The sequence below is a fragment of the Rhinolophus sinicus genome, chromosome 1 (genome assembly GCF_057876585.1).
Source record: "Rhinolophus sinicus isolate RSI-liver-muscle chromosome 1, RSI-T2T, whole genome shotgun sequence".
NCBI lineage: Eukaryota > Metazoa > Chordata > Mammalia > Chiroptera > Rhinolophidae > Rhinolophus > Rhinolophus sinicus.
In genome coordinates, this window is record NC_142501.1 from 17,105,120 (window position 1) to 17,120,478 (window position 15,359).

General features: G+C 36.9%; 1 protein-coding gene across 4 annotated transcripts in view; it reads left to right on the forward strand.

The window, feature by feature from the left end:
- The window catches only part of SLC41A2 (solute carrier family 41 member 2), a 106,383-nt gene extending 94,157 nt beyond the window's left edge, over window positions 1–12,226 (forward strand). For all 4 annotated transcript variants that reach the window (XM_019728466.3, XM_074326246.2, XM_074326245.2 and 1 more), the window contains exon 11: window positions 9,068–12,226. In XM_019728466.3, the coding sequence (XP_019584025.3) occupies window positions 9,068–9,253 (186 nt within the window). In that variant the 3' untranslated portion in view covers window positions 9,254–12,226. The remainder of the gene's footprint in view (window positions 1–9,067) is intronic.
- Window positions 12,227–15,359: the final 3,133 nt, after the last annotated feature.

Consider the following 15,359-nt stretch of genomic DNA (forward strand, 5'->3'; position numbering starts at 1 on the left):
ATGTGGCCTGCAGGCTGTCATTGGTTGACTCCTGCTGTAGGGTGTTGCTGGGAAGAAAACCCTACCATTATATATATATTAGGAGTCATTATATATAGAGTAGGAGTCATTATATATAGAGTAGGAGTTTCCTTTCTAGAAAGGGAATGCAAATGTAAATTTACATCTAGAAATGTAAAGCGTAGAGTTTGATGAATTTTGACACATGTGTACACCCATATAACAACCACCACAATCAACATATAAAGCGTTACCTTTATCCCCCCAAAATTCCCGTATGTCCCTCAGTAGTCAGTTCCCTTTCACTATAAATTTTGTTTCCTTTTTCTAGAATGTCATATAAATGAATCTAAATATATGCTCTTTGTTGTCTCCTTCTTTTACTTGGCATGTTTGTCAAAGTTATCCATATTGTTACATATATTAGTGATTCGTTCCATTTTTTGCTGCTTAGTACTCTGCTGTATGCCTATGCTGCAGTTGGTTTATCCATTCACCTGTTAATGAAAATTGGGTTTGAAAATGTGGTGTTCAGTCTGGGGCTATTAAGCGTGAAGCTGCTGTGAACACATGCAAGTCGTTGTGTAGACATGTTTTCATTTCTCTTGGGTAAATAACCAGGAGTAGAACTGCTGGATCTTATGAAAAATGAAGGTTTAAATTTATAAGAAGCTGCCAGGTTGTTTTTCAAAGTGATTGTATCGTTCTGCGTTTCCATGAGTATGAGCGTTCCAGTTGCTCTACAGCCTCACCGTCACTTAGTGTTGTCAGTCCTTTTACTGTTAGCTATTCCAGTGGGTTTAAAGGTGATCGTAACTTACATTTACCTCATGACAAATGGTATTGAGTATCTTTTCATGGGTTTATTGGCCATTCGTGTTTTCTTTTGAGGAGTCCAAATTTTATGTCCATTTTTAAAAAATTCAGTTGACTTACGGAGTTGTAAAATTTCTTTGTATATTCTGGATACAAGTCCTTTGTCAGATTTATGTAATGGAAATATTTTCTTCCAGTCTGTTCATTGCCCTTTTATTTTCTTAACCATATATTTTAAGAGCAGAAGTTTCAATTTTAATGAAGATCAGTTTATCAGTGTTTTTCATTATGGTTAGTGCTTTTTGTCCTAAGAAACCTTTGCCTATCTCTAGGTTGTAAAGGGTGTTTTTCCTCTATTTTCTTTTAACATTTGTCTTGTTTTAGCTTTTATTTGGATCCCTGATTCAGTTGTTAATTTTTATATATGGCATGAGATATGGATATTTTTCCATATGACTACCCAGTTGTTCCAGTACCATTTATTGGGAAAACTATCCTTTCCCCTATTGAATGATCTTAGTTTTTTTGTGTGTGTTTTTTTTTTTGCCAAAAACCAATTTGCTGTATATATGTGGGTCTATTTCTACATTTTCTGTTTCATTTGAGCCTTAACATGTTTCTCTTTTAATTTTAGTCTCAAAAAGAAATCATTTACCATGCTTTTTAATTGCAAACTCTCTTCTTTATGTAGGTCTGAGTTCACTTATGTGAGTATTTATATTTTTACAGGTATAGATAAGCCAAATAACCAAATCTAATATAGATGTGTTTCTGTGTTCCTGCCAAATCAACACCCTTTTATTCTCTAGTCCTAACAGTCTTAGTGTACTAGCATTTCAACAGCATCAGTAATTATATTTATGAATGCTTATGTGATGCTGTGTCTCAAACCTTATGGAAGTCCAAGTTCATTATGTTTGGGCTTTCACACTTGTCACTTCTCGTAACTGTTTTGTTCCTAAGATGTTAATTAGGTTAACTAACCATGTTCCTTTAGTACATGCAGCTCTGTTCTCTGCTTTTTTCCATATTCTGTCTCTAACCAATGAAATTAGACCCTTCCATATCAAAAAAAAGATCTATTTTCTCAGTTTCAAATCTCAGCTCTTTCTTTGCCCTATTCCTTTTGTCCTCTCCCATAAAATGAGTTGTCTTCTTTTCAGGCGGTTTATGTTTCTTATGTCGAGAAAGTTCAGAGCTATACTTCTGACTTTTCGTTTTATAAATAATTAAAATGTTTTTCAGGTAGTTCCATTTTCTAGCAGTATCCATTACTCAATTTCTATAGATTTCAAAGTTATCCTTTAAAAACTGTTTTTTGAGACCACATATCACCTAGTGAAATGAAGAAACAGATCTTTATATACTACTAAGCTTAGGTAAGGAAGGGGTTTTTGGTCATTGTTTAATGGGAATTTTCTTTATTGAGTTTTGTTTCTTATGAAGCAACATATATTCATCTTTGTAAAATTACCCATCATCCCCAACTCAAAGACGACCACCTCAAATATTTTGGTGTGCTATTAAAAGAAAGATTTTTTAAAAATATTCCTGGAATTTTAATCGTATATTAAATATTGAATAGATGAACAACAATGACATGCACAAGGTATAAAGAATAATACAACGAACACCAGTACGCTCACCAGTCAGCTTAAGCAATATAATACATGCTACCAGTACGTATACCTTTTAAAGCCACCTATGTGCTTTCTCCTCCCAGAGCACAGGAAGGGGCACGTAAGTGGCATTTTTATTGTTTCTGAATCGTATGGCTAACAACTCTTTGCTTTTCCTTATGATTTTACTGCATATATTTGGATACCCAAATTATATGTTTTTTTCATTTTGCATAGTTTTGAAATTTATAAAAGTGGAATCATAGCGCATATGTGTTTAAGTGACTTTCTTCTTCTGCTCAGTATTGTATTTGGGATTCGTTCATGTGTGTGACTGTTCATCTGTGTTACTAAAGTATAGGATTCGATTGTACAAATATTTTGTAATTTATTCATCCGTTCTTTTAATGGACTTTTAGATTGTTTGTAGTATTTTGCTATTAAAAACCAAGGCTATGAATATTATATATGTCTCCTGGAACACCTTTTAAGAGTTTCTTTTGGACAGAAGGTCTTAACCTTTTTTTGTGCCATGGACTCCTTGGGAATTTTGGTGAATATTATGGGCTCCTCCTAAGAGTAAGTTTCATTCATGTCCCACCTTCCCCCACCTGCCACCTCGCAAAAATAGTTCAGACCAAACTGAAGATGCTTTTGTCTGAACATCAGGAGTAGATTTAATTCTTGTTGACTGATAATTCTAAATTCTTCTTAACAGACATTTAAATACTAGATTTTAATGAGTAATGTTTCCAGTCTGGAAACTGGATTAGGGAAGCATATTTTTATAGGGGAAATGAATTCAGTCTTTGTAGGTTAGGGGTTAGGAAGAACTGGACTAATTTGCTTTTCCTGGTGTTTATTTGCATCGTATTTCCAAGCATTTCTCTCTCAAAGAAGTCAGCTTTCTTCATGTGATACACTAAGCCCTTACTGGTAATTGGAGCAGTGCAGGGAGGCAAGCCCTTGGGAATGTGGATTCTAGCTCAGAGAAGGAGCTGGCCGAGAGAATCACTATCGTTCACAGCAAATATATATTTTTGTACTTTATATGCCTATTCAAATTCCAAGTAATACATCTTGAACATGCATAATTAGCTGAGGCTACACAACCGCCTTTTCAGAAGGAATATTTACCTAAAAACGTTATGCATATTTCATAAAGAACAAACAGATGATGTAAAAACACAGTTTACCCTTGATTTGATTTTTGATTTGTTTCCCTGGTGAAAAGCATGCATTGCTTAAATAATCATTTAGTTTTGAAATAGAAAGTTTGCATTCAGAAGTATCTTATACTTATTGCGATGTTTAATACTTCATTATAACAGTGCCCAAGGAAACACTGATATTCTTTGTTACTGTGCAACAAAATGAATAAATTTAAACGTGCTTGAACTTTAAGTCACCACAATACCTTTAAAAAGAGATTGCATGGAAGGGAACTTAAACAATCCCATTGCTGGATACAAATGTAGGATGGGTGGGCAAAGAAATGCAAAGGTGAGGAGAACAACCATGACACAATTTGTGACAACAAATTTCTTGTATGTTAGAGCTAGAACAGACTGTGAAGACATAAATTCATCCATTTGAAAGAAGCCTCCCTGAGCCAAACCGAGGCTCAGAATGGTGAAAAGTCATTATTCCAATAAACTTTTAAGTAAAGGTATTAAATTTTTAGCATAATAATCAACAAACAATGATGTTGGCACTAATTTACTGCGTCCTTCTCTATAGCAGACATTTGCTTATTCCTCTACATATATTATTTAATTTCTGCGACCAGTCCATGAGGTAGGTTTTGGTAATCACATTTTAAAGATGAGGAAACTAAGACTTAGACGTTTTTTTCACTTGTTGACAGTAACACAGTTATTTAGGGGTAGGGCCCCTTCAACAATGACAAATGTTTGTTTCAAGCTTATCATATGTAAGTGTTTTGTTAGAAACCAAGGAATCAAATAGAAAGAAGACATGATTTTCTCCTCCCCTTGATTTACATGTTAGATTCCCTAGAAGCTAACATGTAAGAACATGTTAGATCAGTAGCTTTCAGTGGTTTTGACCACAACCCTCAGTAAGACATATGTTTATATTGAAACTAAAGCACACATATTTATATATTTTATTTATAGCTAAATATATGTCATTTCATAGCCAAACCATTTTATGAAATATGCCTACTGTGGGCTGTATGTTCTACACTTTCTGTTCTCTTCCATTCTATTCTGTTTTATTCTATTGCATTTTTTTAAAAGACCAGTCACATTAAATAACTTCATAACCCATTCATGGATCATATATTGAAAAAGTATATCTATATATGGAGAGAAGAGAGAGAGATTTTATGTACGTGTGTGTGTGTGTGTGTGTGTGTGTGTGTAAAACACTAGATACTAATAGTCTTCCTGAGCTCCTTTCGTTTTTTCTGTTTTTTATCTCCATATTGACTTGGTTTGCTAATTTTGCTTTCTCAATTCAAGAAGTTGCCTACAAACTTGGAGTTATGGTAGATGAGGATTTACCTATCGTACCCCATGCCTTATTTCCCCAACTTACATCTTCCTGATATTATAATGCCTAATTTTTATTTAATAAATAAGTAGTGTTTATATTCTGTGACTATAAATATCATTTATCACATAGCCAAGTAGTATATATTTCCTTTTTTGAAGTCTGTTTTTAATTTTTTTGGAGATAATTGCCCATTCTTTTTTTCACTTGCATAATTCTCTACGTACCTATGCTTATTTTTTTTCCAAGTATTCCATCGTAACTATCACAGAGCTATAATTAGTTTTTGTCCCCATACTATTACATCCGATAATTTGCCATTTTGCCTTTATCCTGGAGTCCTCGTTTCCAAAGTGCTTCATCCTCCTGCTCTGTCTGACTCTGGCTCCCAGCTCACTGCAAGCTCTCTTCCTGGATCCTTCCTTCACTGCTGTCTCAGGTTGGCTCTTCTATCTCCTGGATCCCAGTATTTTCTCTTTCTTGGTTCTCTCCCTCGCTTTGCATGAATACATTTCAAGAAAGTTCCAAAGGAAGAGAACGTGGAGAAAACTTTCCAAGTGCATGCGTGTCTTAAAGTGCTGTTAGTTTACCTTCAACACTTGGTAGGTAAATTGGGCACAGAATTATAGACTGGAAATAGTTTCTCTCGGGATTTTGAGGGCGTTGCTCCCTTGTCTCCCAGTGTTGCTGTGGGAAAAGTCAGATTCTTGTTTCTTCGTGTATGACCTGTTTGGTTTTTAATTATAGCAAATACTTATTATGTTCTAATTATTCTGCACTATTTAATCCTCACATCATCATCTCTATGAGATAGAGATTATTTTCACTTTTATAGGGAGGAGACTGAAGCAGGGAGAGGTTAAGTAGCTTGGAAGCAGGAGAAGGCTGTTGGCGGGGCACGTCACTGCTGGAGAATGGGGGGTGGCCTCCAAATGTGAATGTTTAATCTCTTTTCCTGGGGGGTTCTACTCCTCCCTGCCACTGGCCTTGGGACAACATAAGGGTCTAAAGGAATCCCATTAACTCTGCAGACTTTCAATTCATCCTCCTTCTCAGCCAATGCCTCATAGTTCCTAATATCCTTGAGTCCTGAATCTTTCCCATTCGGTTTCTCCAGAAAACACCCCTTACTTTTCCTACCTGGGGAAGAGAGTTGCAAGAATGATGAGAGAATACAGACGTTTGCTCCATCTATACACAGACATTGAAATAATTCTTAAATAAGCCTCAGTACCCCTTGGTACTTACAAGTCCGAACCTTTCATGAAGTCTACAGGGCCTCCTTCCTGACTTCCGTTCTCAGGTTCCCCTCTGTGTAGGTATTCTAAGTTGTAGCTCGGGCCGCCCTGGTCAGTGAGTTACCACTGCCCCAGCTGCTTACATTTTTTTATTATGAAATACAAATGTACAGGAAGTTATAGGAAGTAATATAGCCACATGTTTAGCACTCAGCTTTATCAACCCTTAACAAATTATTTAAGCAACTATTTCAAAATGATCAATAAAAATACATCGTATATATGGTTGGTGGCTCTTGTGTGTCCCTTCCTGGTCTCATTTAATTCCCTCTATCAGTTATCAGCATTCTGAATTGGTATGTACCATTGCCACACTATACTATAGTTACAGATGTGTATCTATAAACAATGCATGGTCTTTCATATTTATAAAACGTATTAGAATCGTATACTTCACATAGTCTTCTACTGCTTTTCTTCATTCAACCTTATGCTTTTGAGACATATTCATGTCGATTCATGTAGCTCTTTTTCATTCATTTTTAGCTTCTATGTAGTGTTCATTTGTATGACTAAGAGTTGAGTTAGCCCTTCTTCTGTCAGCAGACATTTCAGGTTATTTCCTTTTACAGGTTTTTGACTTTTACAGCAATGATGGAACACATATTCTTGCACATTTCTCCTCGTGTGCATGTATGCAGAGCTTCCACAAGCACCCCAAGCTATTGGTCCTCTCAGTCCTTGGGCAGCCCCAAGGCTCAGTACAACCTCCAGGCCAGTCTCCTTTAGCCATGAACAGTTTTGTCCTTTCACCCATGTTGCAGAAGGAAAAAATATTGGGTTTTTATGTGGAATTGATGAATTAAGGAGACGCACATTTTCAAATTTAATAAATAGTGTCAAATAGTGCTCCAAAGTAGTTGTGCCAGTTCACACTCTTGTTCCCCACGTAGAGCTTTTATTTACCAGAACAACGCACTGAGCTGATGGATGGAAACTTGGGCTTTGGTGTTAGACTGTGTGAGTTCGAGCCTGACTCCACCTACGAGCTGTGTGGTCTTGGGCAGGTTTCTTATACTCTGCATGCGCCTTAGTGCCCTCATATGTCCCAAAGGGGTAGTAATAATCCACAGCATATTCTATAATAGATATGTTTGAAGAATTCACTCACTTCATACATGTGAACCGCTTTGAACACTGCACGGCCCCATAGCAGACCGTTTCAAAAACAGTGTTTGTTATTATTATTGTTTAAAAGTTGATTTTTGCCAGTCAGATGGGTATGAAATGGAATTTAACGTGGTTGTAATCGGCATTCCTGTGTTACTAGTGAGGTTGAGCATCTTTTCATGTTTATTGGAGCTTTAGATTCCTTTTCTAGTCTACTGGATTATTTCTTTTTCTCATGAACTGTAGGAGTTCTCTGTATATTCTTTCTAAATATTCTGAATACTGATTTTTTGTCAGTTATATGCAATGTAGTTTTTTTCCCCAAGCCTGTTGTATGATTTTTAACTTAATTTATGGTATTTTTGAACCACAGAAATCTTTAATGTAGTTTATAAACTGTTCCTTTAATTGTGCCTTTTAGTTATGAAATCATTCCCTATATCAAGGTCATAAAGACATTCTCTTATAAAACGTTTTAAGTATTTATTTTTGTACTTGAGTCTTTACCTAGAATTGATATGGGGTATGAGGTAAGGATGCCATATTATTTCTTTGTATATGAGTCAGCATTTTCTCCTGAGTTAGGGGTCAGCACATATTTTCTGTAAAAGTCCAGAGAGCAAATATCTCAGGTTTTGTGGACCATGTGGTCTCTGTCACAACTACATACCGTGTTTCCCTGAAAATAAGACCTAGCCGGACCATCAGCTCTAATGCGTCTTTTGGAGCAAAAATTAATATAAGACCCAGTCTTTTTTTACTATAATATCAGACCAGGTATAGTATAGTATAGTATAGTATAGTATAGTATAGTATAATATAATATAATATAATATAATATAATATAATATAATATAATATAATATAATATAATATAATATAATATATAATAATGTAATACCTGGACTTATATTAATTTTTGCTCCAAAAGACGCATTAGAGATGATTGTCCAGCTAGGTCTTATTTTCGGGGAAACATGATAGTTATATCATTGTAACACCAAAGCAGGTTACTTAACCTCTCTGACTGAATTTCTCCAAATGGACATGAGTGATAGTAATAGCACCTATTTCATGAGAATGTTCTGAGGATTAAATAGTAGACTAAATAGACAATAAGTAAACAAATTATAGTATTGTGGTCCAATAAAGTTTTATTTATAAAAACAGGCAGCAGATGATGTAATACAGAATTGTACACCTGAAATCTATGTAATTTTTCTAACAATTGTCACCCCAATAAATTTAAAAAATAAATTAAAAAAAAACAAAAAAAACAGGTAGCCAGTTGAATTTGACCCACAGGCTCTAGTTTGCCAACTCCTGCTCTAGACGATTCTCCCATTCAATGCAGATGTTATACAAGGAATTAGTAAACTATGTGTATCAGGTGTATGCCATATATTATATACATTTATTTATACAAATATGTGATATTATAATACATACATAATATTCATTTGTGTATCTTTTTTGGCAGTCTTAAAGCCTCATTCTCTTTGGAACTGTTGTTTCGTCCTGCACACATGACTCACTCAATCAGCCAATGTCTTTGTTGAATCTCTACTTACTCCAGTAACAGAGACTGGACTGAGATGCCTGCTGTTCACTTTCAGCAAGCAGTGGTTTAAGCTTCTGGCGCTGTTTACGAGGCCGGGAACGTCCACTGTCCCGGTGACAGGAGTAATCTCTGGTGTTCTCTTCTAGGTATTTACCTTACTGTGGATCGCCGACTGGATGGTCCATCACTTCTGGAGGAAAGGAAAGGACCCGGATAGTTTCTCCATCCCCTACCTGACGGCTTTGGGTGATCTGCTCGGGACAGCATTGTTAGCCTTAAGTTTTCATTTTCTTTGGCTCATTGGAGATCGAGATGGAGATGTTGGAGACTAATTAATCCTACAAACTACTCTCAAGTTACCAAGGAGGAAAACATGAGACAGCCACTTGTGGCTCTTTTCCAGAAATCTTAAATCAGTAGTTTGACTTCTGCCAGGGTAATCTTCAGTTGGCCCTGATTCAATTAAATGGCCTTAACATTTTTTAAAGGACTTGGTGTTGAAACCAGAGTGAACAGTGTTTGTGCTGCTGTTCATAGAATAAATGATAATTTGGCATAGACCTAGATACCAGCTCAAGCTCTGAAATAAATAGGAAAGGATATAGGATGTTTACAATGAATAATTTTAAAACCACAGACATTGCAGAAATGTACTTTATTATTGTTTGACTTATAATGTCAGTTTAGAGGAAACAATTCTAGTTTAGCCTTTCTTGTCTCACAAATGTGTTGTACCGCAAAGCATACTAGAAAATGAAAGGGGCCCAACAAAACTTTTAATAGTTTTAATTATACCTACCTCTCTGCTAGCTGAGGGTAAATTTGCCCATTACTTGCTCCTAACCTGACCTAAATATATTTTGCTGAGCCTAAGATAAATTCACTTTTACCTGCTTCTGTGAATTTCCCTGTGCCAATGCTCATTTAATTTCAACTCTGCAGAATGACCTTGAGAGATCTTTAATGAAAGCAATGGGTCATTTTTTATCTTTGATTTGTTGAAAGAATGTTGATCTTTTTAAAAGACTTGATAGTCAAAAACAGAAGATGCATTTATAGAGACAATATGGTATGAGATAGTATGTGTTTGTGTGTGTGTGCGTGCGAGAGAGAGAGAAGCTTTTGATGGAGAACTGATAGTAAAAATAACAGTGCTATTAGAATATTAATATTATATAGTTATTCTTAAACACATTTTATTGAAAGGCTTTGGTCATTTGGTCCAAAAATTTTGCTACTACCCAGAATTTAGTATTTCTTACCTACATTATAATTAATAATTTCTTATTTAAAAAACTGTACCATTTAGTATAACCAGATATTATAAGATTTAGAATGAGCGATTCGTTTGCTCTTCTGAAGAACAAACAAATTAAGTTTACCATTTTAAAAGAGAAAATGGTGGGTTACTTCAATGATTGTTCATGCCTGTACATAAGCACTTGTTTGCATAGGCTTATTTCTACATGAGACTCTTATCATATACACTGCTGTGTCTCTCAAATATTTTTCTAAAACGCCGATCAATATTCCAGACACTTGACCACACCTTAGTTATTCAATAGGTAAGCGTTTTTATATTACACATAGTCCATTTTTTAAAATGCAATGAAGTCTCTTAAGACCAGATATTTAATAATTTAACTGATAGGAAAAGAAAAATGCTTATTAACTTGGATCATCATGGGTTAAGTTGTGAGTTAGTGTTAACATTATATAAATAGTAGGTTGTTTATAAATATATTAGGGGAAGTGTTCCTATTAATGTCTTTAAAATAAGGGGACTGTGGTTTAAAGTTATATATATTTTTGCTTATTTTAAAACTTTAATTATCTCATTCTTCTGCCTTTTAATGAAGCTTCTAAGGCAGAGAGCTGAACTAATTATAGAATTTCTCCTTTGGAGAGTTATAATGTCACATAGTGAACATTCTTATAAAAGAAAGAATGATTAAGTTAAGTTGATGAATATTTATCTGCAAAGATATTTTATTTAAAAAATCCATAAATAATTTATTTGATTTTATTGTAAACATAAAATAGTTTTTTTGATTTTTTATTTTGATTTTTTTTAACATAAAATAGTGAACAGCAAACCACATTTTAAAAGCATTTATCAATAACTTTATTCTAGTGCATTAGATAATCTAATGCATATTCAAATACACTATTATTTAGTTCCTACAACAGTACCTGTGAAATAGGTCAGGTAGATATTGCTATCTCTATTTAACAACAGTAGAAACTGAAACTAGAAAAGTTACATTTTTAAGGTTGCACAGCTGCAAAGTGACCAAATTGTGACTAAATTCCAGGTTTCCACTCACCTAAGCCAGCACTCTTTCTGTGACCCGCCAAATGTACCAGGAGCACTGACCTAATTATCTGAGAGGAAATCAACTTGAGAAACAGGATTTTCTAAAATCGAACAGAGTAGTGCTATGTCCTTTAGATTTCAGACAAGGAAACGTCCGTTTAATGTATCTTAATGGTTAGTATAACCAACTCTAAATTATTCATGTTCCTAAGACCAAGGAAAACACAGATAAATGAAAATGTTAGAATAAAGAACAATGCCTTATTTCATAGAATGTTTAATTGCTACCACCCTTCCCAGAACTAGTCATTTTCCATAGATGCTGATAAATAACTAGGATAACTGATGGGAGTTGTCTCTCCTTTGCTACCTAATCTTGGTTACAGCAACAAAATGTCTAAAAGGCATGTAATAGAAATAAAAAAAAAAATAGACATGGAAAAATCAGTCACTGGTTAGCTGAATTGACTTATAAAACGGATATAGATTCCTTTAAAATTTTTTACTGGTTCTTTTGCAAACCTTTACATAAGTATGCAACGGATAAGATAACTTCTTTTATTTACCCACAAAACCCGTTTATTATGTCTTACAGAATGTGAATTCACAGTATTTTTATACAGTCTAGAAATTGCTGCTTTCCAAACTTCTTCCTTTCACTAATCTATTAGACACTTTATTTATACACAGATAATTTTTTAAAACATATTTTTCATTCTTGTCCACCAACCATTTTTTCCTTTAAAAAATAAAGTTTTTTAGAACACGATAAAATGGAAACTTAGGGTAATGCATCTTCTGGAAAACACCAAAAATTCCACATCATAGTCTATCAGTGATGTAGCCAAATGAAGTACATTTTTAAGTCTTTCAGTAATTGGGCTTCCTTGCCTTATAATAAACAGTATAGTGTACCCGTTTATAATGGGCGTCTTCCATCTTTGAATTGTTGTAAACTCAAATAAGAATAAAATTTAACAAATATTTACCCAGCCTTATTGTACTTACTTCTTGATAAACTAGATATACATTGAGCCTGTGTGGAATTCACCTAGAAGAGACTAGGGTGATCTATGTATGCACATTGTATTTATGAGTATAATAAATTGGGCTTTGGCCATGCCTAGACCTCCAATCCATTGCTTTATCATTTTTTCACTGTTGAGTACTCTCCTCATTTTTCAGCTTAGATTCCTGGGTCCATCAATCCATACACCCTGAACTGCCACCTATTTCATACTTCCTGGACAGCTCTGGTTAAACACAGCTCTCTGCCTGTGCTATGACTGCTCGGACAGATCTTTAAATTTATAACCTCAGACATCAAGTTACCCTTTCACCGTCCAGCAGCCGACTGTGTTTCTCTAGTCACTTCTCTCTGGGAGGATCAGGCTTTTGTCCCCGCCACTCAACTAAAAGAATTTCAATATCACCAACAGTCTCCTTGTCACCAAATCCAGTGACTAATTCTCAATATGAATTCTCGTCTTACTCAGTCTCTAAAAATATTTGAGAGTCTCCTTCCTCCTTAAAATTCTTTCTTCACTTGGCCAAAATCTGCCTTTTGCTTTCTTTTCTACACCCCTGGAAGCCCCTTCTCTGTCTTCCTGATTGTTCCTCCTCAAGCTCTAAATTTTGAGATGCCCTACAGCTCAGTTTTTACCATCTCTTCTCTATCTACTTTTTCTCCCTAGGTGACCTCCCCTGTCTCATTGTTTTCAAGGCCATTTATACCGATTCTTTCCAAATTCATTTCTCCAGTCCAGGCCTCTCACCTGAGTTACAAATGCCCGCTGGACAACTCCACTCCAATGACTGCTAGGTATCTCAAATATCTGAATAACACTATTAACCGCTGTTAACCTAATTAACACGTATGGACCACTATATCCAGCAATGGCAGAGTACATTAAGGGCTGATCTTAATATGTAAAGAACTTCTATAAATCAGGGGGAAAAAAGACCAACAACAAAGTAGTAAAATAGCCAAAGACAGATGGTTCATAAAAAAAATTTTTTTAAAAAAGCTTGGTTTCACACAAATTGAAAGAAATGCTAATTAAAATCACACTGAGATACCGTTTCTCACCTATCAAACTGGCAAAAATTCAAAATCGGATACAACATTTTTTTGGCAAGGCTGTAAGGAAACAGAAAAAATTGCTGGTGGCAAATGTTAAATTTACCATGATAGAGCTCTGTAAAGGGGAACCAGGCCATGTCGACCAAAATTACAGAGGCACTTGTCATTCGATCCTGTAGTCCCACTATTACCACCATTAGACCCAGGCAAGTGAGGCTTCTGCCCTGGGGCCCTCTGTCACATGCAGTGGTTGGGAAACTATGGTCAGTGGGCTAATACCAGTTCACTGCCTGTCTTTGTAAATAAAGTTTTATTAGAAATACATCTATGTCCATTTGTTTACATACTGTCTTTGGCTGCTTTCCCTCTACAAGAGCAGAATTGAGTAGCTGTGAAAGAGACCATATAGCCTACAAAGCCTAAAGTATTTACTACCTGGCCTACTTATACCCATAAAAGTTCACCCACCCCTGTTTTAGAGTGAATTACTCACATTTTATTTCTAAGTCTCCCTGAGGTACCTGGGACTAACCAAGATCAGCAGTGCCATCCAGGCAGGGTGTCCCAACCTGAAACTGGTCCTGTATGGGTCCCATTTGCATGAAGCAACTACCTCACAGTTCTTGTAAGTCACTGTCCAATGCCTGGGACCAGCCAAGCTGGCGACCCCAGTTCCTGTTTGTCCCCTTCAGGGAGAGCTCCTTGTGTGGGGTCAACCAGATGCCCCTAGGAAGTCAGACTCCTGCCTATGGGGTAGTCCCAGGACTCTCTGACGGGCCCCAGTTCCAGGAAGACAAATGGTGAGCTGATCATTCTCACTTTCCAGAAAGATAATGGGCTGCCAGGATGGTAGTGACGTGGATTTGGGGTGATTCTCACGTCAGTTCAGAGCTCTCGTCCACTGACAGTGCACAGTTGACCCTTGGACTCGAGTCACAGATCTCTTTTGTCAGCATTCTGAGGGTGGCACTGGCTGTGGGCTAGAGCATCCAAGTGTGGCACGATGGTGGCAGGGACCATGTGCCCTGTGTGCCCCTTACCACAAGAGCCCTCTGGGGGTGGCCACTTCTTTCACCTCTTCTTTCCACTGCTCTCCTACTGGTTGATGTCCTCTCCTGGCGCCAGTTGATGTGGTGATCCTGTGGCCTTTCAGGTCAGTCTTAAATTACACTGGACAAGGAACAGCCATTCATTGTGAGGACGGAACCATTCTCACTCTGCTCCTGGGCCCTCGCCTAGCCTCCCCACGGGGACAGCGGGCGGTAGGCAGCGGCTGGTTGTTAAAAACATTCAGGGGCCGGCCCAGTGGCTCAGGTGATTAGAGCTCCATGCTTCTAACTCTGACGGCTGCCGGTTCGATTCCCACATGGGCCAGTGGGCTCTCAACCACAAGGTTGCCGGTTCAACTCCCGCAAGGGATGGTGGGCCTGCAACTAGCAACGGCAACTGGACCTGGAGCTGAGCTGTGCCCTCCACAACTAAGACTGAAAGACAACAACTTGACTTGGAAAAAACAAAATAAAAACATTCAACGATCCCTGTTAAAGATGGTAAGGTGGACTTTATTTGGGACCATCACGCTAGGTATAGGGACCACTGCAGTAGAATTTTGCAGCAGGGGAGAGACATGGGGCTCAACTCTGAACATAGCATGGGCCAGTGGGGATGACAGCCAAGTATCAGGGTGGAGGTGAGTGGATGGGAAATTACTATGAGGAAAGATGAGGGGTAAGGATGATTCTGGCTAAACTGACCTAACAGGATTCTTTACTAAAGACAGGCCAGGGTGATCGGACATCGCTGGGGGGTGGCAGACGAAGGGTGAGGAAGATGATCAGATATTGAGGGTGATCAGGTTCAAGGGTGGAAGGTTCTGGTTAAAGTGACTTTGCAGGGTTCTTGCTAAAAGTGGGTTTTACAAGGAAGTGCACAGATGGACCTAGAAGTTTCCGGAGCCTGGTTAACATTTGAATCTTTGTCCGGGTTCAATCAACACTAAAAGAAGTCATATCGAGAAATGCAGTAACCACAGCCTTAA